Raw genomic sequence first — 27,953 nt, 5'->3', positions numbered from 1 at the left:
AGAATATATTTACACAATAATTTTCAAATAAGGTGTGCTCTATTCCCTCTGAAACCATGTCCCACATGAGGAACATGGGCGACTATTTTCAAGACTGCTGCCCAGCCAGGGTGGGAATGGGACAGGGGCAAAGAAAAATACCAGAAAGCTTCCCTACCATTAAAAAAAAAATAGGTATCTTTTTATTTGTACCATGAGCTGTTTTTTTTTCCTTTAATAGTTTATCACAGTGGGCATTGCATATGGACTAGGATTACATGGTACACCTTTAGATTTGACCCTGAACTTTAATTTGTATTTTGAGCAAAGTATTTTAATAACATGCACATAGTTTACAAAGTCAAACATTACCTAAGTCTTATGATGACAAACAGCAATTCTCTACCTTACCCCTCCCCATTTCCAATTTCCACTCTCCAGAAAAGCCACTTTTCACTCTTTTAGCTTCTCCTAGTATTGTTCAAATAACACAAGAAGGTTGCTAATTATTTTTCAATTTTTGATATGCTCTACTGGCTCCCTTCTATGGAGGATTACGATTCAGTCTTACTACTGTCTTCCACATCCATCTATACACATTTCACCTTGTCTCATACTCTCTAATTATCTCAGAATTCTTGGCTAAATTAACATTCAATGTTTAAATTATGGTGACAACAAATACTGTCAGAGCTGAGCCATGTGCTATAGTATGACTACTTTTTCTTCCTTGGAAAATTTTTTCCTGGAATTAATAATTACCTCACCTTAGATATGTTGCTTAGCTTTCTATGTACTCATCACTAATGTGTATCCATTTCTATGTACTTATTCTTAACTCATGCAACACTATGACAAAACTATATTATTCCTCTCGGTACTGTTGACTACACCAGGCAATTTGTAAATCCCATTTTCTCCTCAAAGCCTTTCCCTTGGAGCTCTCCCATCTGGACTGTTTGATTTCTAGGCCTTCTGCACAGCTGGTATCTGGGAGTTTCCCTTTACTATCACCTTGTGAAATTCCTGCTGTTCTCTTCTGCACTGGATCCTGTTTCCTGGATTGTATGTCTTCCTTTTTTTTCCAGATTTATTGCCCTCATTTTGTTGGACACCTACTCCAAAGTTCCTGACCCTGCATTTCTGAAAATGTTTATATTCTATCCTGGCAACTGATTTGGTAGTTTAGTTTGGTAGTTTGGCTGGGTATAGAATTCAAGGTTGAGAATCATTTTCTCTTTAGTGTTAAAGGCACTGGTCCAGTGTCTTCAAGCTTTCAGCGTTGTTGATAAGTCCAAAGCCATTCTGATTTCTGGAACTTTTAATGTGAAACTTTCTCCTTGGAAGCTCTTGCTTTTAGGATAGCTTCTTTTCCCTCTTTGTTTTAAAGTTTTATAATCTGTGTCTTGAGATCTTTTTTTCTTCATGGTGGTAGGCAACCAATGAATGAGCCCTGTCTATCTGGAAAGTTGTGTCCTTAGGTTTGGGGTGATTTTTAAAATTACTTATTTGGTAACTTCCTCCCCTAATTTTCTTCTTTCTCTCAGGAATTATTCTTATTGAATGTTGGACCTCATGGGTTGATTGTCTAATTTTCTTATTTTTCTCTTTTCTATTTCCCATTTTTCCTACCTTCTAGTTTTTTTTTTTCTTAGAGATTTCTTCAACTGTATCTTCCAAACCTTTGTTGAAATCTTTTTTGTTTTGTTTTATTTTTACCATTTTAACCATTTGGAATTGTTCAGTTCAGTGGCATTAAGTACATTCACAATACTGTATAATCATCACCACTATGCATTTCCAGAATTGTTCATCATCTTAAACAGAAGCTACATACCCATGAAACAATAACTCCCTATTTCTCCTACCCCCAACCCCCAGTAACCTGTAGTCTACTTTTTATCTCTTTGTATTTGCCTATTTTAAGTATGTATTATAAGTGGAAGCATACAGTGTTTGCCATTTTGAGTCTGGTTTCTTTTACTTAGTATAATATTTTTAAGGTTCATCTGTGCTATAGTATGCATTAAAATTTCATTCCTTTTTAAGGCTGAATAAAACATTATTGTATGCATATACCATATTTTGTTTACCCATTCATCTTTTGATGGATATGTGGGTTGTTTTCACCTTTTGGCTTTCTTGAATAATGCTGTATCAAATAACATTGATATTTGCTTTCACTTCTTTTGGGTATATACTTAGAAGTGGAATTGCTGGACCATATGGTAATTCTGTTTTTTTTTTAATTTTTAAAGATTTTATTTATTTATTTATTTGAGAGAAAGACACACAGAGAGAGGGACAGAGAGAGAGAAAGAGAGATGGGGGAGGAGCAGAGGGAGAGGGACAAGCAGACTCTGAGCTGAGCACAGAGCCCCATGTGGGGCTCAATCCCACGACCCTGAGATCATGACCTGAGGGACGCTTAACTGACTAAACCACCCAGGTGCCCCAATTCTGTTCATCTTTTAGGGGAACCGTAAAGATGTTTTCCACAGCAGATATACAATTTTATATTCACACCAGCAATGCACAAGAGTTCCAATTTCTTCATATCATCACCAACACTTGTTATTTCCCAATTTTTAAAATAACAGCCATAAAGATGGGGTATAAAGTGGTAACACACTGTGGTTTCTTATCATTTTTAAGTTGACTTTTCCTTGATCTAGCACTTGCTTGGTTGCTTATCAATTTTTTATTGTTTTCTAGGGTCTGACAAAGTTGTTTCTGACAGTTTATTTGCTTCTCTATATTTCTGTGGGGGGTGATGGTACCTTGGGGTTGCCTACTTCATCATTTTTTATATGATCTATGTTGGTATATGTTCCATGAGCACTTGAAAAGAAGTGTACTCTGCTGTTTTTGGGTAGTATGTTCTATAAATGTCAATTAGATCCCTAGGTTGATGGTAGTGTTCAGTTCTTTATCTTTCCTGATTTTCTGTCTTGTTATTCGATTACACCCATAATAGGAACAGATAAAACTAATTTCTTCCTCCCAATGAGGATCAGAGAACTTAAGATAGCTTAGGAAAGGATGTAAGCAGGGCTTTCCATGACTTTCCAAGTCTGATATTTTTCAATTGCAGGTCTGCCTCTGCTGCTTCATCTCCCACCATTCCCACAGATGCCCTACAGATGGAGTAAACTATTTATATTTCCCCAAGACCATGTGTTCTTTAACTCCTCTGTAGCTTTTTACATGCAATCACTTGTCTTGAAATGTCCTTTCCCTTAAGTACCTTTAAAGATCCAACTCAAATATCACCTCCCTTGTGAAGTTTTGCTGATCACCTAAAGAAATTTGAATATATCTTTCTTTGGAGGCTAATTTACGATGAAGCTAACCATAAATCTTCAAAGCCCCTCACTTGGACAGACCCCTTCCAAGGTCCTGGGAAGGGCCCTAACATTATTTTTACAAGTATGTTTTTTCTAATTTGCAAAGTAAGATACTTAACCACATTTGGTTAAGACTGTTTTCCTCTATCAGACTTCTCCTTTGTGTTGGGTGGCACTGGAGTAGCTAAGAGGAAGTTGAGTTGTGGATAGATTTAGTGTGGGATTAACGTGATATATTTATGTGGTTCACAGTAACTTATGTGTATAGTTAATGTATTGCTAATGGTATAGGAATGGCTTCAGGGATGCTCCTGTAGCCCAATGTCCTGACTCACCCAACATCTTTACCCAAAAATGACAGAGCCAAAAGCAGTATTGTGATGTGAATGTATTCTATAGTGCCTGGTCTTTGACATATTGGGTAATAGAGGAGACATAGTGTTTGAAATGTACAAAGTCCAAAGTTAGTCTTTGGAAAATTCTTCTAATCATTGCATTTAAATTTTAAGTGGAGGATTTGTTTTTTAATGATGCCTAGTCAAAATGAAAGTTTTCTCCTTTCAAAAATATAGTCAATACATCATATACCACTATAAATGAACTGTGATTGTTTTCTTTTCTCATGGAAATTGTGCAACATAGAATTGATCATAATTCCTGTTTTTTAAGGATCCAAATCTTCCAGCAGTATTACACAGGGTATGGATGTGTGTATAGTCACATGTTTTATGCAGCCCATCTGCTATGGACTGAATCGTGTCCCCCTCTCACCTTCACAAATTCATCTGCTGAAGTCCTAACTCCCAGTGTGACTGTATTTGGATAAGGCCTTTAGGAGATAATTAAGGTTAAATGAGGTCATAAAGGTGGGGCCCTAATCCAGCTGGATTGGTGGTTTTTTAAGAAGTAAAAGAGAGATCTTTTACTTTCTCTCCCTCATTTACCATGTACACTCAGAGGAAAGGCCATGAAAGACTCACCAGAAACCAAACCCTGCTGGACCCTGATCTGGGACTTCTAGCCTCCAGAACTGTGGGAAATAAATTTCTGTTGTTTAAACCACCCATTCTGTGGTATTTTGTTATGGCAGCCTGGGCACATTAATACATCTATTAATAATAAAAGAACAAATTTTGATCAAGCATGCTAAAGGAATGATTGAATTATCTTTCTATTCTTTCTATTGAAAATAACATTACAAAAACACATGCAGCTAAGAAAATGTAGGAGAAAAGTACAACAGTTGCATCACACATTTAATTAATATGACATATGTTAGAATGGTTTTGGATTTTGTGAGGTTTGTAGTATCTTTCAGCTTTAAAAAACTTTTAAGTTGTTGCAGTTTCTTTTATCATTCTAAATATTCACTTGTACCTAATTTTATGTCTGTTTCCTAAATAGCACCCCCGTTCCCCTCCCCCCCCCCAGAAACTGTGTGTACTTCAGACCTACAAAACCGGGATCCACCACTGCTCTCTATAATAGGATTTAAACCAATGTTTCAATGCCTGTGGCCCCCTTTAGATTGTGAATCTTTCTAGAGTGGAAACTGCGTTTCATTTTTGCTTTTCTAGTACCTGGAAGAATGCTGACACATAGTAGTCATTTAATAAATGATTGTTGGTCAAATAATGAACCAACAAATGAATAGAAAGAAGAGAGAATGTATGTTAATTAGTTGAGGGAGTAGTTTGGAAGATCAGCTTGGAGGATTTGAGAGAATGAACATGGAGACAAGAGGGAAGTAATCAAAGTGACCAAAGAATGCTAGTTTCTTTTTACAAATGATGATTAACCTTCCAGTCTAAGGTCACTATAGGAACTGAGAAGTGCTGCTCACTGACACAATGAATCTTAAAAAAAAACAACAACAACTAATCCTCTAGTTTCAAAATGGGGGTAACAAGGATCTACTACTCTCTTGTCCAAGTATCTTTGTAGATCTTTATTTCCCTCTACTACTCACTCACTAGGAGTGTCACCGTGGGCCAACCAGCTAACCTCTTTGAGACACAGTTTTCTATAAATGTAGATAAATACCTCACAAGGTTGTTGTGAAGGTTAAATGAAATAAGGCCTGTGAAAACACCCAGCACAGTATCTGGCATATAGTAGGTGTCCCATAACTGTTAGTTTCCTTTCTTTTTTGCTTTTTCTCAGTGAGCTCTGTTAATTCTCTTTAAAGAAGCAGAGTCTCTTCACCTTCCTGGGCCCTCATCCTCTATTGTACTCCTTTAAGGAGAAATTGTTTTCTTTGTCACCTTGGCAGAAACTCTATCTCCTTACAGGGATACTCTTCCTCCCTTGGAATTTTTTCCTGGTTATAAAAAAAAAAGTCCTAAAGTTTACAGGGCCAACGTGTGATCTAGCAGGAAATGCAGACATCTTTCATGCTAATAGTAAAAGGACAAGGAGTCTGGTTCCAATTTGTACAGACATTTTGTTACCTTGGCATGTGCTTAGAGCAGAAGCAGGAAAGCAGCAATTAACTAAAGGCGTCTACAATGCAGTTTTAATTAATTCCTCTGATTTTATTAAATGGTGCAATTTGAAGAGGTTTGGGGCATAAAGCAGCTGGGAAAATTCCCAGTGCCTGGGCCTACCCCCTACTATGTTCTTAGTGGGGCTAGGCAGAGATGCTAGTTCCATATCATGGCTAGCAAGCCTCCTTTTAGAAAGTCTGCTTCCTGGAGGTACACACCAGTGAGATGTAATTGTGGGATAGTATCCCAGAAAGGGGAGTCACTGGCTGCAAAGGTTAGGAGAGAGCACAATGCAGCCAAATGCTTTTGGGTCCATTAGCCAGCACAGCTGCTGTGTGCACTGCCAATTCTATTCATAAGTGGGCAAAATTCAGGTTGGAAAATTACTTCATGTGGTGTGCATGTAAGTGGACTGGAGCAAAAAAAAAAAAAAAAAAGACTAGCATGGGCAATAGGGTTTCATGTAGTCACTTAAGAACTGAAGGTGAAAGCAAGTGAGAAGAGGCTGCTGCTCCCTGTTACAGTCCTCTCTTGCTGCTGCAGTGGTCAGCACCCCCTTTTTCCATGTGTAGAGGAGAGGGTTTGGAGGGTCTTTATTTCTGTTGCTTCCATTTCACCAACAGTTGGCAAGTCCATTAGTTGTAGGAATTAGCTCCTCAAATTTGTTGTTGAACACATTAAGCACATATTCTTGGTTTATAAAGACCAAGATAGATAGAACACGATTTCCAGAAATTGACTTCTTTCCTCTTTTCAGATGCAAATTATCTATGTCTATTTTTATCATTTTTTCCCTTCTCCTCATTTTACAGAATGGGCTATTTTGTATCCTGTCCATGAGTAAATTCCTAATGTGGGTTCCAGATTTTAGCTCCTCTGGAACCTTGAACTCTTGATTATTTCCTTTCCTCTCCATCACCTTAAATTCTCTCACTTCATTACATACTACTTATCAGTTTAACGGACCTTCACAGGTCATTTTCCTTGAATAAACACTTCTCTTGAACCTGTTGCCCCTTGGAATACTGTCTAGGAAAATAAAAGCAAAAGCTTCTTTGTTTTCCCCCTTAAAGTGTCATCTCCCCATTTGCTGCTACTTTCTTTCAAGCAACATTAGAACTAAAAATTGGGTCTGTGAATTGCTTTGCAGGGAAGCCTTCCCTCACTCCATCAGGCACTATTAGTCACAACTTCACTTTGTTCCCACAGCTCTGTGTTCATACAGCTCTTATTGTACACAGTAACTGAAGCTATAATTTATCAGTTACGCTGTATTGTTATTTACCTCTTTGTATTTATGTCACTTCTGCTAAATCATGAGTCCCTAAAAGGACATGAAGTGACCTTTACCTTGGTGTCCCCAGAAAACAATGTTTCATAATTGGTGCCCAATAAATGCTGAGTGGGAGAAAAGGGGGCTAACAACTACTGAATCATGTCCATGTGCCAGTTTTTCTGAGACTGATGTCGTTACACTTATTTTACACATAAGGAAACAAGTTTACAGAGGTCAAGGAGCTTGTCTAAAGTCATGTAAGTAATTCAAATTGGAGCTGCAATTCAAATTCCAGTCTGTCTGATTTTAAAATCTATGCCCTTTCTACCACGCTGCCTCCAATATCTTACACTGAGTCCAACTTCTGGCCCCGTCAATTTTCTTGTGCTTTCACCCCATTCTGCTTTCTGATCTCTCACAGAGACACCCCAGTGCCCTGATCCCTACTTCCTCCTGGTTTGTCTGCCTCCTTTTGGCCTCACATCCACATGCGAGGCCAACACATGATTATACACTTGAACCTCTTTTTGCCTCACCTGTCTGGCATAATCACCACTCCAGATCAACCTCTGCACTTTGCCTTCTCTGTTCTTTCACCACTGAAGGAGACTATCACTGGATAGACTGGTATCACCAATCGGTTTTGAACTTGAGATGCATTTTCCAAGCTTCTTCGTTATCCTTTTACTCATCTCTGCTCAGATCCTTCTATTCTCAATTACTGTTAACGATATTTACCATTTTCCCCAATCCCACTATTGACCTCTCATCCCCTCACTCCTGGACATTTAGGGCAGTTTCATGTTTTTCTATCAAAAAAGCTGAGATGAGCATCCTTATACATATTTCTCCTTCACTTGAGAGTTTTTCTTAAACAGCAGGCTCCTTGAAAGAGTTAGGCCTGCATGTTGCTGTTATTTTCTTTACCTTCTATTTACCACTCAAACTACTATTATCTCGCCTCTGCCCCTTCCACTGTATTGAAATCCCTCTCATCAAGGTCACCAAAGCTTCTACTTTGCCAAATCTAATTCATACGTGTAAGTCCTTAGCTTATTGGACTTCTCAGCTGCATGTGACATGGCTCAGAATTCTCTCCATCTTTTAAACTTTCAACTTTGGTTTGCATGATTCTACTCTGGTTTTCTTCCTATAAGTATTAACTAATACTTACTATGTGTTTATTAGACACTATTCTAAGGGCTTTGCATACATTACATGTACATTTAATCCTTAAACAACTAAGGCTTAGAGAAGTGAAGTAACTTGCCTAAAGTCACACAGCTGGTAAGTGGCAGAGCCTGGAGGACATAAAATCACAGACTGGGTGTTTTGTTTTACTGCTGATCCTTAACATACTTTTAGTCTCCTTTGTGAGCTCATTTTTGCTGGTCCCTTAAACCCTGAAATTCTCCAAGATTCCTCCATTGGCCCTATGGTCTTCTTACACATTCTCCATGGGCAATCTCATTTACTTTCTGGTTTTAACCACATGCTTGTAATACTCAGATCTATATCCAGTCATGACTTATCCCCTGGACTTCAAACTCATATCCAACTGCATCTTGGTTAGGATCCACTTGGGTGTTCCATTGGCACCTAATACTCAATGTAAAAAATGGTTCACTTTTAATGCTCCTCCTCCTATATTCATCATATAGTAACATCAACTAGTCATCCAAACCAGAAAACATGGTGACATTCTAGATTTCTCCTCCTTTACCCTCAGAATATAATTAATCACCAAGTTGTGCTAATTCTGCTTCCTAAAAATTTCTTAAATCTTTGCCTTGTCTCCATCCCTACTTGAAACTCTCTTCATCACTTGTCTGATGTATTGCAATAGTCTCCAGCCTGGCCTCTCTTAAATTTATCATGAGTCATCTCATCAAAACATAGATCTGACCATTCACTGCCCTTCCATGACTCAGTACTGCTAACAGGTACATTCTCAGTTCTTTAGCATGACAACAACTTTCTGTGGTTAAAAGCATGGGCTCTGGTGTTGAACTGCTCAGTGTGAATCTCAGCTCTGACAGTGTACAACTTTGGGAAAGGTACCCAATATCCTTCTGGTCTTAGTTTCCATATTTGATTACATGAGATATCCATGTAAGGCACTTAGAACACTGCCTGGCATGTAATAGGTGCTCAATAATTGTTAGTTATTGTCAATAGTATGTATCTAGTCTCATCTCCTCCCATTTCCTGCCTTAGAGTTTATGTTCTAGTAATATTGCATTATTTATAACTCCCTAAAGTCATCATGCTATTTCATGGCTGTGTGCCTTTCCTTTGCTGTTTCTGTAATCCCCTGTGCTTTCACACATTTAAACGCCTGGCTGATATTCAATTCAGTCTTTAGCTTTGACATCATCTTCAGAATACCTTCCATGACTCCCACACCCCTGCCCGATCAGACTAATTGTCTCTCTTCTGTGACTTTATAGACTCTGTGCTGGTCTTTATATATTTTGGACACTAACCCTTTATTAGACGTGACATTTGCAAATATCTTCTCCCATTCTATAGGTTGTCTTTTAGTTTTGTTGGTTGTTTCCTTTGCTGTGCAGAAGCTTTTTATTTTGATGTAGTCCCAATAGCTTATTTTTGCTTTTATTTCCCTTGCCTCAGACATACCTAGAAAGATGTTGTTACGGCCATTGTCAGAGAAATTACTGCCTGTATTCTCTTCTAGGATTTTTTATGGTTTCAGGACTCACATTTAGGTCCTTAATTCATTTTGAGTTTACTTCTGTGTATGGTGTAAGAAAGTGGTCCCATTTCATTTTTTTGCATGTAGGCGGCCAGTTTTCCCAATACCATTTGTTGAAGAGGCTGTCTTTTTCCCACTGCGTATTCTTATCTCCTTTGTTGCAGATTAATTGACCATATAATTGTGGGTTTACTTCTGAGCTTTCTATTCTGTCCCACTGATCTATGTTTCTATTTTTGTGTCAGTACCATACTTATTGATTACTACAGCTTTGTAATATAACTTGAAGTCTGGAATTGGAATACCTCCCATTTTGTTTTTCTTTTTCAATATTGCTTTGGCTACTCAGGGTCTTTTGTGGTTCCATGCAAATTTTAGGATTGTTTGTTTTAGCTCTGTGAAAAATGCTGTTGGTATTTTGATAGGGATTGCATTAAATGTGTAGATTGCTTTGGGTAGTAGGGACATTATAACAGTATTTTTTCTTCCAATCCATGAGCATGGGATGTCTTTCCATTTCGTTGTGTCATCTTCAAATTCTGTTATCAATGTTTTAGTTTTCAGAGTACAGGTCTTTCACCTCTTTGGTTAAGTTTATTACTGGATATTTTATTATTTTTGGTGCAATTGTAAATGCGATTATTTTCTTAATTTCTCTTTCTGCTGCTTCATTATTAGAGTATAGAAATGAAATGGATTTCTGTACATTGATTTTGTATCCTGTGACCTTACTGAATTCATTTATTAGTTCTAGTAGTTTTTTGGTGGAGTCTTTAGTGTTTTCTAAAACAGATCATTCTTTCCATCTCCACTACTACCACTGTCATCTCTCAACTGTCATCAGTCTCCTAACTGGTCTCTATACTTCCATTCTTGCCACCTCCCCACTCCACACAATATTTAGTTTTAAAACATACATTGAATCACAGCACCCCTCCTGGTTAAAAGCCTTCAGTAGCTTTCCACTCTATTAAGAATGAGATCCAACTTCTTGCCATGGCCTATGGGGGCCCTGTACAGTCTGGTCCTTGCCTATTCCACCTTATACCCACTGCCCCTTACTGACTAGCATTAGTTACAGTGACTTTCTTTCAGTACCCAGAACACACCAAAATCTTTCTTACCTCATGGTCTTTGCATATGGTTGCCTACTCTGTCTCAAACACTTGCCCTCTAGTTGTTTTATTTTTAACCTGGCTGGCTTTTTCTCATCCTTCAAGTTTAGCCTTAAATGTCACATCTTCAGAGAGGCCTTTTCTAGTGACCCTATATACATCCATTTTTCTCTACCTCTGTACTCTTCGTGCTTCCATCATGGTACTTATCACAACTTATAGTTATTTTCACTTATTTTTTACTTGTTCTGTAGTCTGTCTTCCTCACTGGATTGCACATTCCATGATGCAGGAACCACAGCTACAATGCACACCACTAGAGCCTCAGCACCTGGCATAATATCTGACACATTGTTAGCATTCAATAAATATTCCCTGAATTACTTAATGACTTGACAAGTCAATCATTCAATTAATAAAGCAGGATGGCTATATAAACTTTCTTGCTGGTCTCTTAGACAAGAAAAGCTCTAACTTCAGCTAGCAACTTAATTGTTGAGATGAATCACCTTCCTCAATCCAGTTGAGAAGTATTGTAGGAGAGCTTAATCAAGCAAGAAAAAGATATACTTTTAAAAAGTCTGGTTCTTAAGTCCCTTTATGCTTATAAGTGACTCAGGAGTGACAAATGTAATTACTATAAACCAGTGGTTCTCAACAGGGGTAGACTTGCCTCCGCCCAGGGGACATTTGGCAATGTCTGAGTACATTCTCAGTTGTCAAAACTGTGCGGGGAGTGTGCTACTGGCATCTCGTGAGTAGAGGGCAGGAATGCTGCTCAGCATCCTATGAATGCATAGGACAGTCTCCCCATAACAAAGAATTATACCACAAGAAAAGTCAATAATGCCAATACTAAAAAACACGAGAAATAGGACAACCATTTAACTTTGTGAAACATAATAAAATGGCCAAATATAGGTGTTAGTGTTCTAGAGGATCTGTAGAACTTAATAACTGAAGCCATTAATAAGCTCTCGTTTCCCAAGATTTATTTCTGTTCTTTAGAGCAGATTTCTATTTGTTTGTTTGGTGGTTGTTTTAAATGAAGAATCCATGCATTGATGGTCTTTAGGAAATTGCTGAATGTTCTAAACTTGTATCCAATAGCATGTAATTATAAGCATTTATCTGGGAGGAGGGACCATCAGGGGTCCACGACCACTCAAAAGATTAAAAAGTCTCTGGTATGGAGAGACCTTTGTGTTGTGTGGATTAGACATTAGAAAGTCATGTTTTGTGGAATACGTGTTCTGTGAAATGCTTAAAAATGCTTAAAAACACAGGTGTCCTTTAGAGCTGCCGTTGGAGGCAGGCAAGTGTGGTGGAAGCTCCGCTTGGTTTCCTCCTAGTGGTGAGGACAATACAGGTTTCACTGAGCTGTTGGGAGACGATGTGAAGTAATTTATATAAGCCCTACTGAAGTGTTAGGCACACAGCAGGTGCTCAAAAAATGTTATTTTACTTCCTTCTCGGAGTTACTGTGAGGCTTGACTAAAATAATGCTTTGAGAACTAAATGAAATAATGCATATAACATGTTGTCAGGTCAGCAGATGTTTAATAAATGGTTATTTTCCTCCCATGTATACTTTATGCCAAAATCCTGGGCCTTATCATTGAAAGTAGAGAAAAAGGATAAGCCCCAAAATATGAAAAATTTGAGTTTTAATCCTGCTATTTTACTAGCCGATCCTGGTCAAGTTATTTTCTGAGTCTTACTTTTCTCATTGGTAAATGAGGGATAATGCCTACCTCCCAGAATTGCTAAGAGACATGAATGAGATTATATATATAAAGGATCTAACATATGGATATACTTACATGGGATACAATTGGTACTTAATAAATGTTCTTTTCTCATTCAAACAGTTCTTAAATCCTATGTCTATAAAACCTTTCTGCAATAGGAGGATCATTTGCTGAATGTTAGGTACAATGACCTGATCTAAATATAAAACTCAAATATAAAATTTCTAGTATTCATCTACTTATACTCATATTTGTTCATATAAAATGATAATAGTTCATTTAGATATGTTTTCAGCATTTTTGTTCCAGAGTTCTCAGTGTCAGCAAGGGCTGTTAGGCTAAATTTGCATAGCATCCAATACAGCAGCACCATGTTCATTTTTTAAAAGTTTATTAGGCACTTACTGGGGTCCAAATTCTCAGTATTGAGGGACTAATACTGTGAATATTACCAATGTTTGGCTGTGAGTTTTACCAATGTTTCTGACATTAACCATAATAATGTCTAAAATTTAATTTATATTAGTATTATTTATTTATGATATATTAGTGATATATTTATATATATTACTTAAATATGCCAGCCACTGTTCTAAGCATTTTGTGTAGACCAATACATTTAATCCTCACAATAATTCCTTATTTTATAGGTGAGGAAACTGAGGGACTAACTGGTAAAATAATTTTCTCAACTTGTCTAGTATATATTGTTACTATGATCACTCCCTGGAGCTGGTCTATGAAAGCAGGTCTGTCTGATAAACATATTCATTTATTTTTTATATTTTAATTTCGACAATTAACTTACTACATTTTAAAAGAAGTTATACATACATAGTAAAAACTTAAAAAGGTACCAAAAGTTATACTATGAAAAGGAAGTCCTGACTTCTGAATTCTGGTAATGATAGAATAGTTTCTATCAGACTAACCATCATGATAAATTGAAGGTAGTAGAGAGTATCTCAAAACAGGCAGAAGCTAAAGGGAATTCAACCTTCAAAAGAAAGGAGCTACACTGGTTAAGAGTCACAGTTATGTATCTTTTATGTGATGTGTGGTAGAGCTCAGGCAGATAGCTGTAGGCTTATTAGCCTGAGGATTCAGAGCAGAGTTCAGAGTTGCCAGAGTCTCATGAAATAAGATCCAAAATCTCCAGATTGAAATAAAAACCCACTCATCATACAAAGAATCAGGAAAGTCTCAACTTGAATGAGAAGACAATCAACAGATGTTAATACCAAGATGACATACATGTTAGAATTATCTGACAAGGATTTTAAGGCAACCATTACAAAAATGTTTCAAGAAGCAATTACAAGCATGCTAGAAACACAATAAAAAAATAGAAAGTATCAACCAAGAAACAGAAAACATAAAGAATGGAAATTTTGGAACTGAAAAATACAATAATCAAAATAAAAAACTTACTAGATGGGCTTAACAGAAAAATGGATATGACAAAGAAAAGCATCATTGAATTTGAAAATAGAGCAACAGAAATCACCCAATCTAAACAACATAGAGAAAACAGAGTAAAAAATAATGAACAGAGACTTAGGGTCCTGTGGGACAAGAACAAAATATCAAACATTTGTGTCATCAGAATACAAAAAGAAGACGAAGATGACATTTAAAAAAATATTCAAAGAAATAATGGCTAAAATCCCAAATTTAGTGAAAGATTAATCCTACATATTCAAGAGGCTGAATGAAACCTAAAAAGAATAAACCCCCAAAATCCACTCTTCCAAGTCACATCATACTTAAGTATCTGAAACATAAGGAGAAAAAACAAAAATAAAAACCTTGAAAGCAGGTAGGGAGAAATGATGCATCACTTTACATTCTCACCTATATGGAACCAATGATTCAGGTGAAAATGGATTTCTCTCTAAAACCATGGAAGCCAGAAGGAAAAGGCATATTTTTTAAGTGCTGAAAGAAAGAACTTCCATCCCCAAATTCTCTAGCCAGTGAACATATCCTTCAGTAGTGAAAGAGAAATCAAACCATTCTCAGATGAAGGAAAACAAAGATAATTTGTCTTCATCAGATTGACCCTAAAATATAGCCAAAGGAAATGATAAAAGAAATCTTAGAACATTAAGGAAGAAAGCACAACAGAAATAGTAAAAATATGGCTAAATACAGCACATTTTCCTTCTCCTCTTGAGTTTTAAAAATTATGTTTGATGGTTGAAACAAAAACTATAACAATTTCTTTTTTTAAAAAAAGATTTTATTTATTTATTTGAGAGATAGAGAATGAGAGAGACAGCACGCATGAGAAGGGGTAGGGCCAGAGGGAGAAGCAGACTCCTTGCTGAGGAGGGAGCCCGATGCGGGACTCGATGCTGAGATTCCAGGATCATGACCTGAACCGAAGGCAGTCGCTTAACCAACTGAGCCACCCAGGCACCCAGCTATAACAATGTCTAATGTGGTTTTCAATGTATGTAAAGTAAAATTTTAAAATATTATATCAGAGAGGAAGGTAAAGAGACATAATGGCAGGTAAGGTTTCTACAGTTCACTCAAAGTGGCAAAATGTTGATACCAATGAACTGTTTTATATATATATTTTATGTGTTTATATATATATTATATGTAAGTTAATACCTAAAGCAACTATTAAAAAAATCTATACAAAGTGATATACTCAAAAACACTATATATAAATAAAAATGGAATTTAAAAAAAAAGTCCAAGTAATCCAGAGGAAGGCAGGAGGGAAAAACAAGGAACAAACAAAAAACAAATGATAAAATGGCAGACTTAAGTCTTAACATATCAATAACTATATTAAAATCAAATGATCTAAACACACCAACTGTGGTGCCTGGGTAGCTCAGTCGATTAAGGGTCTGCCTTCGGCTCAGGTCATGATCCCAGGGTCCTTGGATCGAGCCCCTCATCGGTAGTGGGAAGCCTGCTTCTCCCTCTCCCTCTGCCTGCTGCTCTGCCTACTTGTGCTCTCTCTCTATCGCTCTGTCAAATAAATAAATAAAATCTTTAAAAAAATAAAATATTAAACACACCAATTAAAAAACAGAGATTGGTAGAATGGATAAAAAAATGACTGAATTATATTTTGTCTATAAGAAAGTCATTTCAAATATAATGATACAGAGAAATTGAAATAAAACTGATGGAAAAAGATATAATATGTAAACAGTAATAAGAAAGCATGAGTGGCAGTTTCATAAAAAAGTACTGTATGCTGGCTAACTGAACATAATAATAAAAAAAAGTAAACCTATACTTATATGATCCAGCAATTACATTCCTGGTGTTGATCCCACACATGAAAACTTACATCCACAAAAGCTGTACATAAATGTTTAATTTTAATAGCCATAAATCGGAAACAACCCAAATGTTCTTAAATGGATAAATGATTAAACAAACTATGGGACACCATGGAATACTATTCAGCAATAAAAAGGAATAAAGTATTGAGGCATGGAACAACTTGGACAGCCATCAAGGGAATTATGCTGAGTGAAAAAGCCAATCTCAAAAGGTTATATACTGCATGGTTCCATTTATATCACATACCCTAAATGAAAAAGCTGTAGATATGAAGAAGAGATTAGTGGCTTCCGTGGATTAGAGACTGAGTCGAGGGAAGAGAAGGCAGCTATGGTTATAAAAGAGTAGCACAAGGGAGGTCTTTGTGGTGATGGAACAGTTCTGCATCCTGACTGTGGTAGTGTTTACATCAATTTATACATATGATAAAATTGCATAGAACTAAATACACACACATACAAATGAGTGCATGTAAACTTGATGAAATTTGAATAAGATCTGTGGATTATACCAATGTTGATTTCCTGGTTTTGATATTTTGCTATAGTTATATAAGCTATTATTATTGGGGGAAACTAAATGAAGGGTACATGAGACTTCTTTGTACTATTTTTGCAATTATCTGTGGATCTAAAACTATTTCAAAATGAAGAAGTTTAAAAAATAATTGGATGGAATGGGATAAAAGATTAATTGGATGGGGTTATTAGACTAAATACTAAGGAAGAAAGGAGCAGTAAACTTGAAGATAGACCAGTGGAAATTAAGCAAACTGAAGTATAGAGAAAAAAATTGTTAAAAAATGAGAAGCACTTCAGTGACTTATAGGACAGTATCAATCAATCTAACACATGTGTAATAGGAGTTCCAGAAAGACAGGAGAGAGGGAAATAGGGCAAAAAAAGTCAAGAAATACCAGCCAAGATTTTTCCAAATTATATCCAAAACTGCAACCCACAGATCCAGGAACTCAGGAAATCCCAGGTAGGATAAATACAAAAGTATACTGGGCCACATCATGGTCAACGTTCTGAAAACCAAAGATAAATTTATAAGGGCAGCCAGAGAACACAGACATATATACAGGGAAACAATGATAAGAACAAGATTGACTTTCCATAAAAAATGGAGCCAGAAATAAAAAAAACCTGTCCATCTAGAATTTCATATCCAGCAAAAATATTCTTCAAAAATGAAGGCAGAAAAAAAAATGGAAGTGGGTAAGTAAAAGGGTTCTGCATCTTGCCGTGAGGGGAAAGAGGATGTGAAATTATTTTCTCTTTGGAAATGACTGGAAAATTTACCAAATATAGGAAACATATATATATTTTTAGATATTGGACAATATGCAACACAAGACACTAATCTGAGAGAAAAGAAATACAAAAGAGGTGATCCTTATTATCACCCCAGCTTTCTGCCAGGAGGTAATCCTCGGACTATGATGCAGGGGAGGGGGGATCTAAACAGAGTCTAACAATGTCTGAATAGAGGAGACAGAGAGTGGAATTCATAAGGACCAGGGTGGTTAGAAATTGTGGGGATGGAGCTAAGCCACAAAAAGTGTACTAGAGGGCATGTACTGAATGGAGCACTGGGTGTTATATGCAAACAATGAATCATGGAACAATACATCAAAAACTAATGATGTATGGTGATTAACATAACATAATAAAATAAAATAAAAAAAGTGTACTAGAAATATGCAGAGAGGTCCCCTTGAGTCTTTTGATGAATACCAATCTGAACATGGACGGGGTAAAACTTCACAAAGATAGTCTAGAAAAAATTTTCCAGGAAAACAATAACTAAGAAGCTGTAGGAGGGACACTTCCTAGAGTTCACATAAGGTCAAAGTAGAGACCTCAAAGAATACAGGGGGGCATCTGTAAAGACTTCAGAGGGGGCAGTTCCTTCAAAATGGGCTAAATTAGCCCTAGAGTACAGGCTACTCAAGATGTACTCTAAATGAGCTTAAAAAGAAGCCTCAAAAGGATCAAACTGATCCACAATAATTTGTCTATCAGAAAAAAGTACAATCCTCTATAAATAAAAACAAAAAAATCCAGCACTCAACAATGTAAAATTCACAGTGCTGAATATACAGTTAAAAAATTACTAAACATACAAGGAAGCAGGAAAATGTGATCTATACCCTGGAGAAAAATTAGTCAACAGAAACAGACTCTGAAATGACAGATGTAATGGAATTAGTAGAGAAGGACCTTAAAACTACTATTATAATTATGCTCCATATGTTCAAGGATGTAAAGAAAATATGAACACAGTGAAGAGAGAAATGGAAGATTTTTTTTCCTGGTCATATTTTTTCTTAAAGATTTTATTATTTTTGGAAGTTTTTTATAATAGAATCTCTAGAAATGAAAAATACTGTATTTGAAAGGAAAATTTCACTGGATGGGATTAATAGCAATTATATACTGCAGAAGAAAAGATCAATGAACCTGAAGGCAAAGCAACAGAAAGTCTTCAATATGAATCACAGAAATAAAAGACAAAAAAGGGGGGGTCTCAATGACCTATGGGACAATAAAACTGGTCTAACATAGGTTTAACTGGAGTTCCAGTAGTAGTGGAGAGAAAGAAAGGACAGAAAAGAAATAATGGCTGAAATATTTCCAAATTTGATAAAAATTATAAACTGTCAGATCCTAGAAGCTTTGGGTTCCAAATAGGATAAACACACACACACACACACACACACACACACACACACACACACACACACACACACACCACACCAGGGCAAACTGTAATCAAGTTGCTAAAAACTAGTCACAAAGAGAAAAGTTAAAAGCAGCCAGAGGAAAAGATAAGAATGATTAGGACTTCTCATGAGGAAATATGCAAGCATAAAGACAACGGAATGATAAAGTTCTGAAAGAAATAATTATCAACCTAGAATTCTATACCCAGTGAAAATATCTTTCAAAAATGAAGACAAAATAGACTCTTCAAACAAAAGCTGAGAAAATCAGTTGCTAACAGACTGCATTATAATAAAAAATTAACTGAAGTTCTTAGGCAAAATGTAACTCTTACCAGATGGAAACCTGGATCTACACAAAGGATTGAAAAATGTTGGAAAGGATAAATATATGGGTAAATGTAAAAAAAAAATTTCCTTACTCATCTTTTAATTTCTTTAACTGATAATATAGGGCCATGTTGGGAGCAGCATGTCCAGTGGTGGCTGCATATATGCCGACTGCAAAGGAGTGCCACTGAAGGCCATGGAGGAGTGAAGGCTGGCTGTCAGCTGGGTGGCAGAGTTAAGTGGAGCAAGTCCAGCCAAAAGGTGGCACAGCCCAGGTGGGCAGATAGGGTATATGGTCCAGAGCTGCTCATGGCTGGGACATTCTAGCCTGAACATTAGATCCTTTGGCTCATATGAGTAGCTGTCTAGCCTCCCTGAGCCCCTCCTGGGGCCCATACAACAGGTTCCCCTACTATGAGACCTGTTGCCTGGTCAGGCTCTGGATCTTCTCTTCCAACCCTTCCTTTAAGCTTTTCAGTTCTCTCCTCTGAAGTGCCGGCACCATGACCAGTACCTGTACTCCACAACCACAAGAGGGACATGAAAAAAGTTTCCTTAGTTATGCCCGCTATAATCTCTATAACTTTATTATTGTTTAGATAATAAACGAGCTTCTACCTAGATAGAAATATAACAAGAATATGGATTGTTGGCTTAATAAAGTGAGCTTAGAAGGCTTGCTTTCTCAAACCAGAGCTGTAACATCTATGTTTAAAGAAGCTGAAAAAGATGAAACTGAAGTATCAGGGAGGGCTCTGACTCATGGTAGGAAGACATTTACTTCAAAGACATGGTGAAATTGTAAGCACAAAATGAAAATATGATTAAAATTACCTTTATATATGTAATTAATTTACTTTACAGTGTCTTAGGCACAGATCATTTTATATAGTTTCAGAATAATTTGCTATTTGTTGTGGCATCAATTTCAGACCATTCATTCATAGTTAAAGGGAGAGAAGTTGAGTATTTTAAGTGTAGACATGATGAGTTTATTAAAACCCAAAAGTTGTTTGGTTAGAGCTTTTCAAACTAGAAAAAGTCACTGAAGCATCTTATGCATAAGTTATTGCACTGCATGGACTGGGGCAATGCACACAATAGTCTAGAGATCAATAAAGCCCTGAACAGTTGACATTGCTCAATGCCTACTGAATGGAAAGTTACTAAAATAACTCATGGTAGTGCCTCTTTTCAATGGCACAGTAACTTGTTTATTTAAACATTTAGCTCTAAACATGAAGACAATTCTTATTTGCATGATTGTACTTTCACCTTATAGACAAGTCTACAGATGTGTCTGGACTTGCTGTTTTGCTTTTAGCCATGTGGTATTAGCACTAACTAAATCTTTGAAGAAGACTTTTTTCTTTGTGAATGGTTGACAACAAACACAAGTGGCACTGAAATATTGAAAGTGCTGAATAACTTGTTTGAATCTCATGGTTTCTCCTGGAGCAACTTTATTTACATTTGCATGAAGGTACAAAAACAAGGGTAGATAAAACTGTAGGCATCATGATATAAATTAAGGCAGTTAGCACCAAAGTATACCAGTAGCTATTGTATTCTTTATACTGCCATGTAATCACATTAAAAATTCAATTTCACTTAAGAATGTCCTTGGTGAAGCACTACAAGTTATTAAATCCTGATCCTGGATTTAATATTCTGTGTGACAAAACAGGAGTTATGAAAAAGTGTTTCTGTTATAAACTACATTATGGTGATTGTATTGAAAAAAAAAGCACACCCGTAATTAGGTTGTGGCTTAACTAGCCACTTCTCAGGAACACCATTTTTGTTGAAAGAACAACTGATGGAAAAACCATGACTCAATACTTGGGTATTTGGCAGATACTTCTCAAAAATGAGGTGAGCCTTTAGGGTAAACAACTCACAAAATTTGTTGCCAATAATGGTATTTACATTTTTGAGTGAAAATTAAAATATTGGAAAACTTCATTCTGCCATTGTAAGCTTGACAGTTTTCCCAAACTTAAGCTTTGTTCCAATGAGATTAGTGCTGATATCAATGTGATTTTTGATAGTGCAAAAGCTGTTTCAGCATTTGTAATATTCACATAATTTGGTGAACCAATATTTTCCAAGTAAGCAATATGTACAAGATGGGTCAAATATCTATTCAAAGTACAAGATGACTAATGAATTTTCATGTAACAGTATATGAAAATTTCACTGATAACAATTTCAGATTCCATACAGCATTAACCTCTAAGAAACTACCATTTGTAGAGTTTTTATGTAGTATCAAAGAAGAATATCCACAATTATCTGTAAAGGTTATTAAAATACTCCTCCCTTTTCCAACTATGTATCTACGTGAGGTTGGATTTTCTTCATGTATTTTAACAAAAACATCATAACACATTGTAGAGGCTGGTATGAGAAGTAAGCTGTCATTTATTAAGCCAGACATTATAGAGATGTGCAAAAATGTATAGCAATGACATTCTTCTCATGACATTTTTTTTTTTGTTTTGAAAAATAGAGTTCTTTTTTAAAAATCACAACATGTTATTTGTGCTAATGTGTACTGGGTTTGTTATTCTTATTTTAAGTAAATTAATAAATGTTTTAAAATTTTAGAAATATATTGACTCTTTAAAGCAAGACAATAACAATGTATCATGGGGTTTATAACATATGCAAAAGTAAAAATATTTAGGTAAGAAATGAGATGAGGTCTTAGTGTCTTTGCATCTTCCAAGACAAGAACATACAATAGCACAGGGAATGAAAGGGGAAAAATGGAAGAACACTGTAATAAGGGTGCTATATTGTACATGAAGTAGTGTAATACTATTTGAAGGTAGAATATGGTAAGTTAGAAATGTATACTGTGAACCCCAGAGGAACCACAAAAAATCAAAACAGTTACAGATAATAAGCAAATAAAAGGGACAAATGGACTTAAAAATATTCATTTAATTAAAAAAAAGTCAGGAAAATAGAAAGACACAAGGAATAGATGGGACAAATAGAAAACAAATAGGAAGATGGACTTAAACCTAAACATTTAAATAATTCATGTAAACATAAGTGATGTAGGCACACCAACCAAAAGGCACAGAGTGTCAGACCAGACTAGATAAAAAATCATGACCCAACTATATATGGTCTACAAGAAACTCAATTTAAATATGAAAACACAAATAGGTTAAAAATAAAGGAATAGATAAAGATATCCACACAAATAATAATAATAATCACACCACTCAAATAATAATCAAATTGTCACAGATGTGACAATATTGAAATCAGACAAAGTAGACTTCAGAACAAAGAATATTACCAGAGATAAAGAGCAATATTTCATAATTATAGAGGGGTCAATTCATCAAGAAGATATAACAACCCTAAATGTGTATACATCTAATAACAAAGCTTCAAAAATACATGAAGCCCAAATCAACATCAGTGAAAGGAAAAATAGCCAAATCCAAAATCATGGTTGGAGATTTCAACTTTCTTGGTAATTGACAGAACAAGCAGACAAAATCCGTAGGGATATAGAAGATATAAACAACACTCTCAACTAACCTGACCTAATTGACAATGGTAAAAAATGCTGTCCAATAACAGGAAAATACACATTCTTTGCAAATTGCACATGAAGCATTCATCAGGATAGATCATATCCTGGACTGTAAAACAAATTCCAATAAATATAAAATGACTGAAATCATGCAAAGTATGTTCTCTGAGCACAACAGAATTAAAATGAATGTAAACAGAAAGACATCTGGAAAATCCTAAAATATTTGGAAATTAATTTTTAAAAACCCATGCTTCTAAATAACTCATCAGTTAAAGAAGAAAATTAGAAAATACTTTGAAGCAACTGAAAATGGAAACATCAAAATCTGTGGGATGCAGCTAAAGCAATGCTTAGATGAATATTTATAGCATAAAATGCTTGTATTAGAAAAGAAGAAAGGTTTAAAATCAATAAACTATGTTTCTATCATAAGAGACTAGAAAAAGAACTAATAATCAATACAAAGTAAGTAGAAGGAAGGGAATAACAAAGATATGAGCAGAAATAATAAAATAGAAAAGAGAAAAATAAAGTCAATGAAACTAAAAGCTGGTTCTTTGAAAAAAATACAAAACTGATAAGTCACAAGATAAAATGATCAGAAAAAACAAAAAGAAATTAGCAATACTAGGAATGAAAGAGGGGCTATCACTTACAGCTTCTACAGACATTCAAACAATAATAAAATGATATTATAAGTGAATGGGCAAATTCCTCAAAGACAAATTATCAACATGGAAGCCAGAAGAAATAGAAAATCTGAACAGTTATGTAACTATTAAAGAAATAGAATTCATAATTAAACACCTTCCCACAAAGAAAACTCCAGGCTCAAATGTTTTCACTGGTGAATTCTATCAAACACTTAAGTAAGACATAGTATCGATTTTACATAAACTCTTTCAGAAAAAGAGAGGAGGTGGGGACACTTCCCAAGTCATTTTATAAGATCAGCATTGCCTTGATATCAAAACCAGACAAAGACATTACAAGAAAACAACAGGTCAACATCCCTCATCAACACTGACACAAAAAATCCTTTAGAAAATTTCAGGAAACTGAATCCAGCAATATATAAAGAGGATAATATACCGTGACCAACTAGGGTTTGTTCCAGCAATGCAAGGTTTGTTTAACATTTAAAAAGACAACAATTAATGCAGTTTACTGTATTAACAGAATAAGAGGACACCATATGATCATTCCAATAGATGGGGAAAAAAGCATTTGACAAAATTTAACACTCATTTGTGAGAAAACTTCTCAGTAAATTAGGAATAGAAGGGATCTTCTTCAACTTAATAAAGAACATTTATGAAAAAACCTACAGCTAACATCACACTTCACAGTAAAAGATTAAGTGCTTCCCCCTATGATCAGGAACAAGACAAGGATGTTTGCTCTAACCACTTCTATTTAACATCACATTGGAGGTCCCAACCGGTGTAATAAGGCAAGAAAAAGAAATAAAAGTCATGAAGATTGTAAAGGAATAAGTAAAACTTTCTTTATTCATAGATGACATGTTTGTATACATGAAACATGCTAATGAATCTACAAAAAGCTACTAGAGCTAATGAGTTTAGCAATGATACATTATTCAAGATCAGTATAAAATCAATTGGGTTTCTATATTCTAGCAACAAACAATTAGAAACTGAAATTTAAAAATATCATTTATAATAACATTAAAATCATGAAATACTTAGGGATAAATATAACAGAATTTATGCAAGAAGTGTTCACTGAAAAGTATAAATGAAAATTTGAAATTAAGACTTACGAAAATGGAGAGATATAGCAAATTCATGGATTGAAAGATCAAATATCGTTAAGATGTTATTCCTCCCCAAATCGATCTACAGATTCAGTGCAATCCACAGATGCACTGCAAGACTGTTTTACATCAGTAACACTCTTGTATATAAATCTACTTGATTCTTTTCAATGGCTACATATATTCCCTCATATGAGTCACGCATAGTTTATCCAACCAGTCCATCAAAAGTGGTCTGGTTAAGTCAATATTTTTCATTCACTAAATTTTGTTAGTAAACCTATCTGATTCAGACATATACATATACCTAATATGTCTGTACATATACATATATGTATATATGCATACATTATATAACATAACTGCCATACTCTATCCTGGATCATAGGATCCAAATAGTATTACTGGATTACAGAACATTCTTATATATGATAGTCCATAAACTTTATTATACAGAGTGGGTGATTTGCTAAATTAGCCATGTAATGGTCTTTGTATGGGACTTCATGCCACCTTTGGGCTTTCTCTATGGTAAAGATACCTGAGCCAGGCATATGGGCAGGTTTCCTTCCTCTCAGCTTTCCAAGCTGGGCCCAACTCTTCTTCCAGATGGGATTGCTTCTTTATTCCACGCCCGGCTCCCCAGTTCCTGAGCTGGGACTAACTCCTTGATCACTGGCTTTATGACATCACTGGTTTTATATCTCATGAGCGCTATGATTGAAATCTCACTACTAATGACTTATAATATTTGTGCTGGGCTTGTCTTCTCAACTCCCTTCCCTCAAGTGGCAATCTAGTGTTTTCCCATGGACACATCTGTTTCCTACAGCTGGGATACCTGGTACTTTTTGCAAAGGATGGGTATTTGCTACTGGAAGCCTTTCCAGCAAAAGCCTTCCAATTCTTCCATCTTAAAAAGAGAAGTTTTCCAATGTGAATGTTGAGATGCTTATTATTCAAACACTCATTTATTAAGTTGTTCATTCAATGAATGAACACCAACAAGGTTGGCAGCTAACACTGTGCTAAGCACTGAGGGGGAATACAGACAACCAAAACACAGATGACCAAATGAATGGTATAGACTATGTTATAGGAGTGTACTTGAACCTCTTTACAGGTTTGCCTTTCTCAAGTCTCTCCCTTTTGCAATCTATCTTCCATATGCTATTGAGTAAGCTTTCTAAAAACCAAAGTTCATCTGTTTCACAGAAAAAAAAGTATAAATAAACTCTTTAGTGCAGTGTTCAAGTCTCTTCATAATCTGGCTCCAATTTTCATTCAAGCCTTAATTCTTCCCACTTTCCCTCATAAATTCTGTTCTACTACATATCAAACTTCTCACTCATCCCATGAGGCACCAGGTCTTTTCCAATCCTTGTTCCCTTTGCCTAGAATGTCTTTCGCTCTTCTTCACCTGGCAAACTCCCAATCAACCTCCAAGATTCAGTTCAAAGTCTTGGTGAAACATTTCTTCTATTCTCCTCAACTGTCCTGGATTTTGGCACATTGTTCTGTCGCCTTTATTAGATGGTGAAATTTTTGAGGGCACTGGGTTTACTTTTGCTTGTCTTTGTATCTCTGAATTCAAGTTTGAATAGGGCCTGGCAAGTAATAGGGTCCCCATGAATATTTGTTAAATGAATGAAGAAATAAATGGATGTGAAGGAAGAGCTCAAAGGGCCTTGGTATACTTAGGTAAGGGATTTTTAAAGGCACAGGGCTTGAAGCTGCACCTAGGAAGACAAGAGACAGATGGGGAAAGAACATTTGGAGGAGGAAGATTATTATCCTAGGACACAGAAGAACACAAGCCCAAGACTGAAAGTGAAGACAGTGAGGGGGTCAGCCAGACTGTAGCTGACTGCTGCACTATCTTGACCTTTTCACTGACTAGATTTCTCAATTATATTTTCGGCTCCTGGAAGGCAGGGTATTTTGTACACTCCTTTGTATCCCTTTCATATTTGATGCACATCTCCACAATCATCGTTCCTACTATGCTGTGGTTCTTACTCTGCTCTGTAATATAATTATTTGTGTATCTACTTGTCTCTCTAGAACTTATACCAGCCTCCCTCCCAGGCTGCTTGAGGTAAGAAATGAGATGAGGTCTTAGTGTCTTTGCATCTTCCAAGACACCTAGCATGGTGCCTGCCACACAATGGGTGCTCAGTAAATATTTTTTGATGCACCATTTGTTGATCTGATTACAGAGAACCACAAGGATATTTGTGTGCAACTGTGTATTGTGGCACAAAACTTATATATGCCTTCACACTGTGCAGTCTATTTTTGGCAATTTTCATTAAAATGTTATCTTATTGTACATGGAAGACTGTCATTTCAATTTTCTTCTTTGTTCCTTCTTGGATGACTCACATCTCTTATACCAGAAGGATATGACAGAAGGGATTCAAAAAGGGTTTGGACACATTTATGAACGACAAAGTCATAAATGTCTGGGTATAAGGAGTTGCTGGGAGCATGCAAAGGGGAAGGAGAAAACTTGCATTTCAAAAGTGCCTATTATGTGCCAAGAACTGTGCTAGGCAATTTGCATACATTGTATATTATTTAATCTGGCAGAATATGTCAGCATAAAGACAGGACATGTCTATGTATAAGGCCAAAAGCCTATCTATTCAGGCACATAGCTTCTCCAGGTACCAGAGGCAGTATTCATCTTTATTAAAATTTTATCAGCCTTTTAAGACAGATGAATCTATGGATTTGCATTGTTTCCTAGGAACAGAACACTCGTTCTCAATTCAAGCTCCTACAGTTTAAAACTCCTTTTTGACATAACTTGATCAGTTTTTAAAGTCTCAATGCTTTAAATTACAATGCATTCGGAGATAGTCCCACAGCAATAACAGCGATTACATTTGCTCACAAATGTAATTTGTTCGCTTATCTTTATATTTCATAAAGCTTCCAAATACTGAACAAAGGTAAGTCAAGTCAAGAAAAGAGACTTCTATTAACCCTGACACCAGCAAATTGCCTCAAATTATAGCATGCCTTCTATTTGTATTCTAGACACATGTGGTTTTTCAGAGATACATATTATACTTCATTTGTCGTTAGAAGAAAATTGGAAGGGAATTAGTTTAAGTTGTTTCTAATTTTTAAAAAACTAATAGTAACTTTAAAAAGAATAATGCTCCCAAGTGTACAGATCCTGCATCTGGCAGGAATCAAAACATACCCAAAGTACCATCTCTGCGGGGAATGGCTTGAGAAAGTGGGGCTACAGGTACTGGTTCGCACATTGGTTTTATTATAAGCCACACAGTCAATCTAAGCCCTACAACTACACATCTTGATCTGTGATGACATGCTTCCTGCCAGGTGTGGGGATGGGTGGGAAGAGAAGGGGTGCACCTTCACATAAGGGATAATCAGCACACTCACTGGGCTCAGACAGCTTTCTGTTAACCTGTTTTGAGAAAGCTAAAAGAGACATCTTTGCTTCAGAAAGCGTATAGCCCATCTCATCTGACTAGAGAAAATGGCAAAAGTTCAAATGAAGTTTCACATTTTAGATGGTCTTCCCCCAACCTCT

The 27,953-nt window shown here is 36.0% G+C and overlaps 1 protein-coding gene across 2 annotated transcripts in view; it reads right to left on the bottom strand.

Annotated features, from left to right (window-relative positions):
* HDAC8 (histone deacetylase 8) overlaps positions 1-27,953 on the bottom strand; it is a 215,054-nt gene that overhangs the window by 94,896 nt on the left and 92,205 nt on the right. Inside the window, exon 10 of one of the 2 annotated variants that reach the window (XM_028101511.2) lies at positions 24,324-26,121. The exons of the other annotated variant lie outside the window; for it this stretch is intronic. Coding sequence (XP_027957312.1) covers positions 26,095-26,121 — 27 coding nt within the window. The 3' untranslated portion in view covers positions 24,324-26,094. Of the gene's footprint in view, positions 1-24,323; positions 26,122-27,953 lie in introns of those variants that run through there. 2 annotated transcript variants of the gene reach the window in all.

The sequence above is a fragment of the Eumetopias jubatus genome, unplaced genomic scaffold (genome assembly GCF_037043125.1).
Source record: "Eumetopias jubatus isolate StellerSeaLion01/CBP00866 unplaced genomic scaffold, mEumJub1_p1.0 scaffold_11, whole genome shotgun sequence".
Lineage (NCBI taxonomy): Eukaryota > Metazoa > Chordata > Mammalia > Carnivora > Otariidae > Eumetopias > Eumetopias jubatus.
Note: the sequence above shows the minus strand (reverse complement) of the source record. Positions and strands in the feature narration are given on the sequence as shown.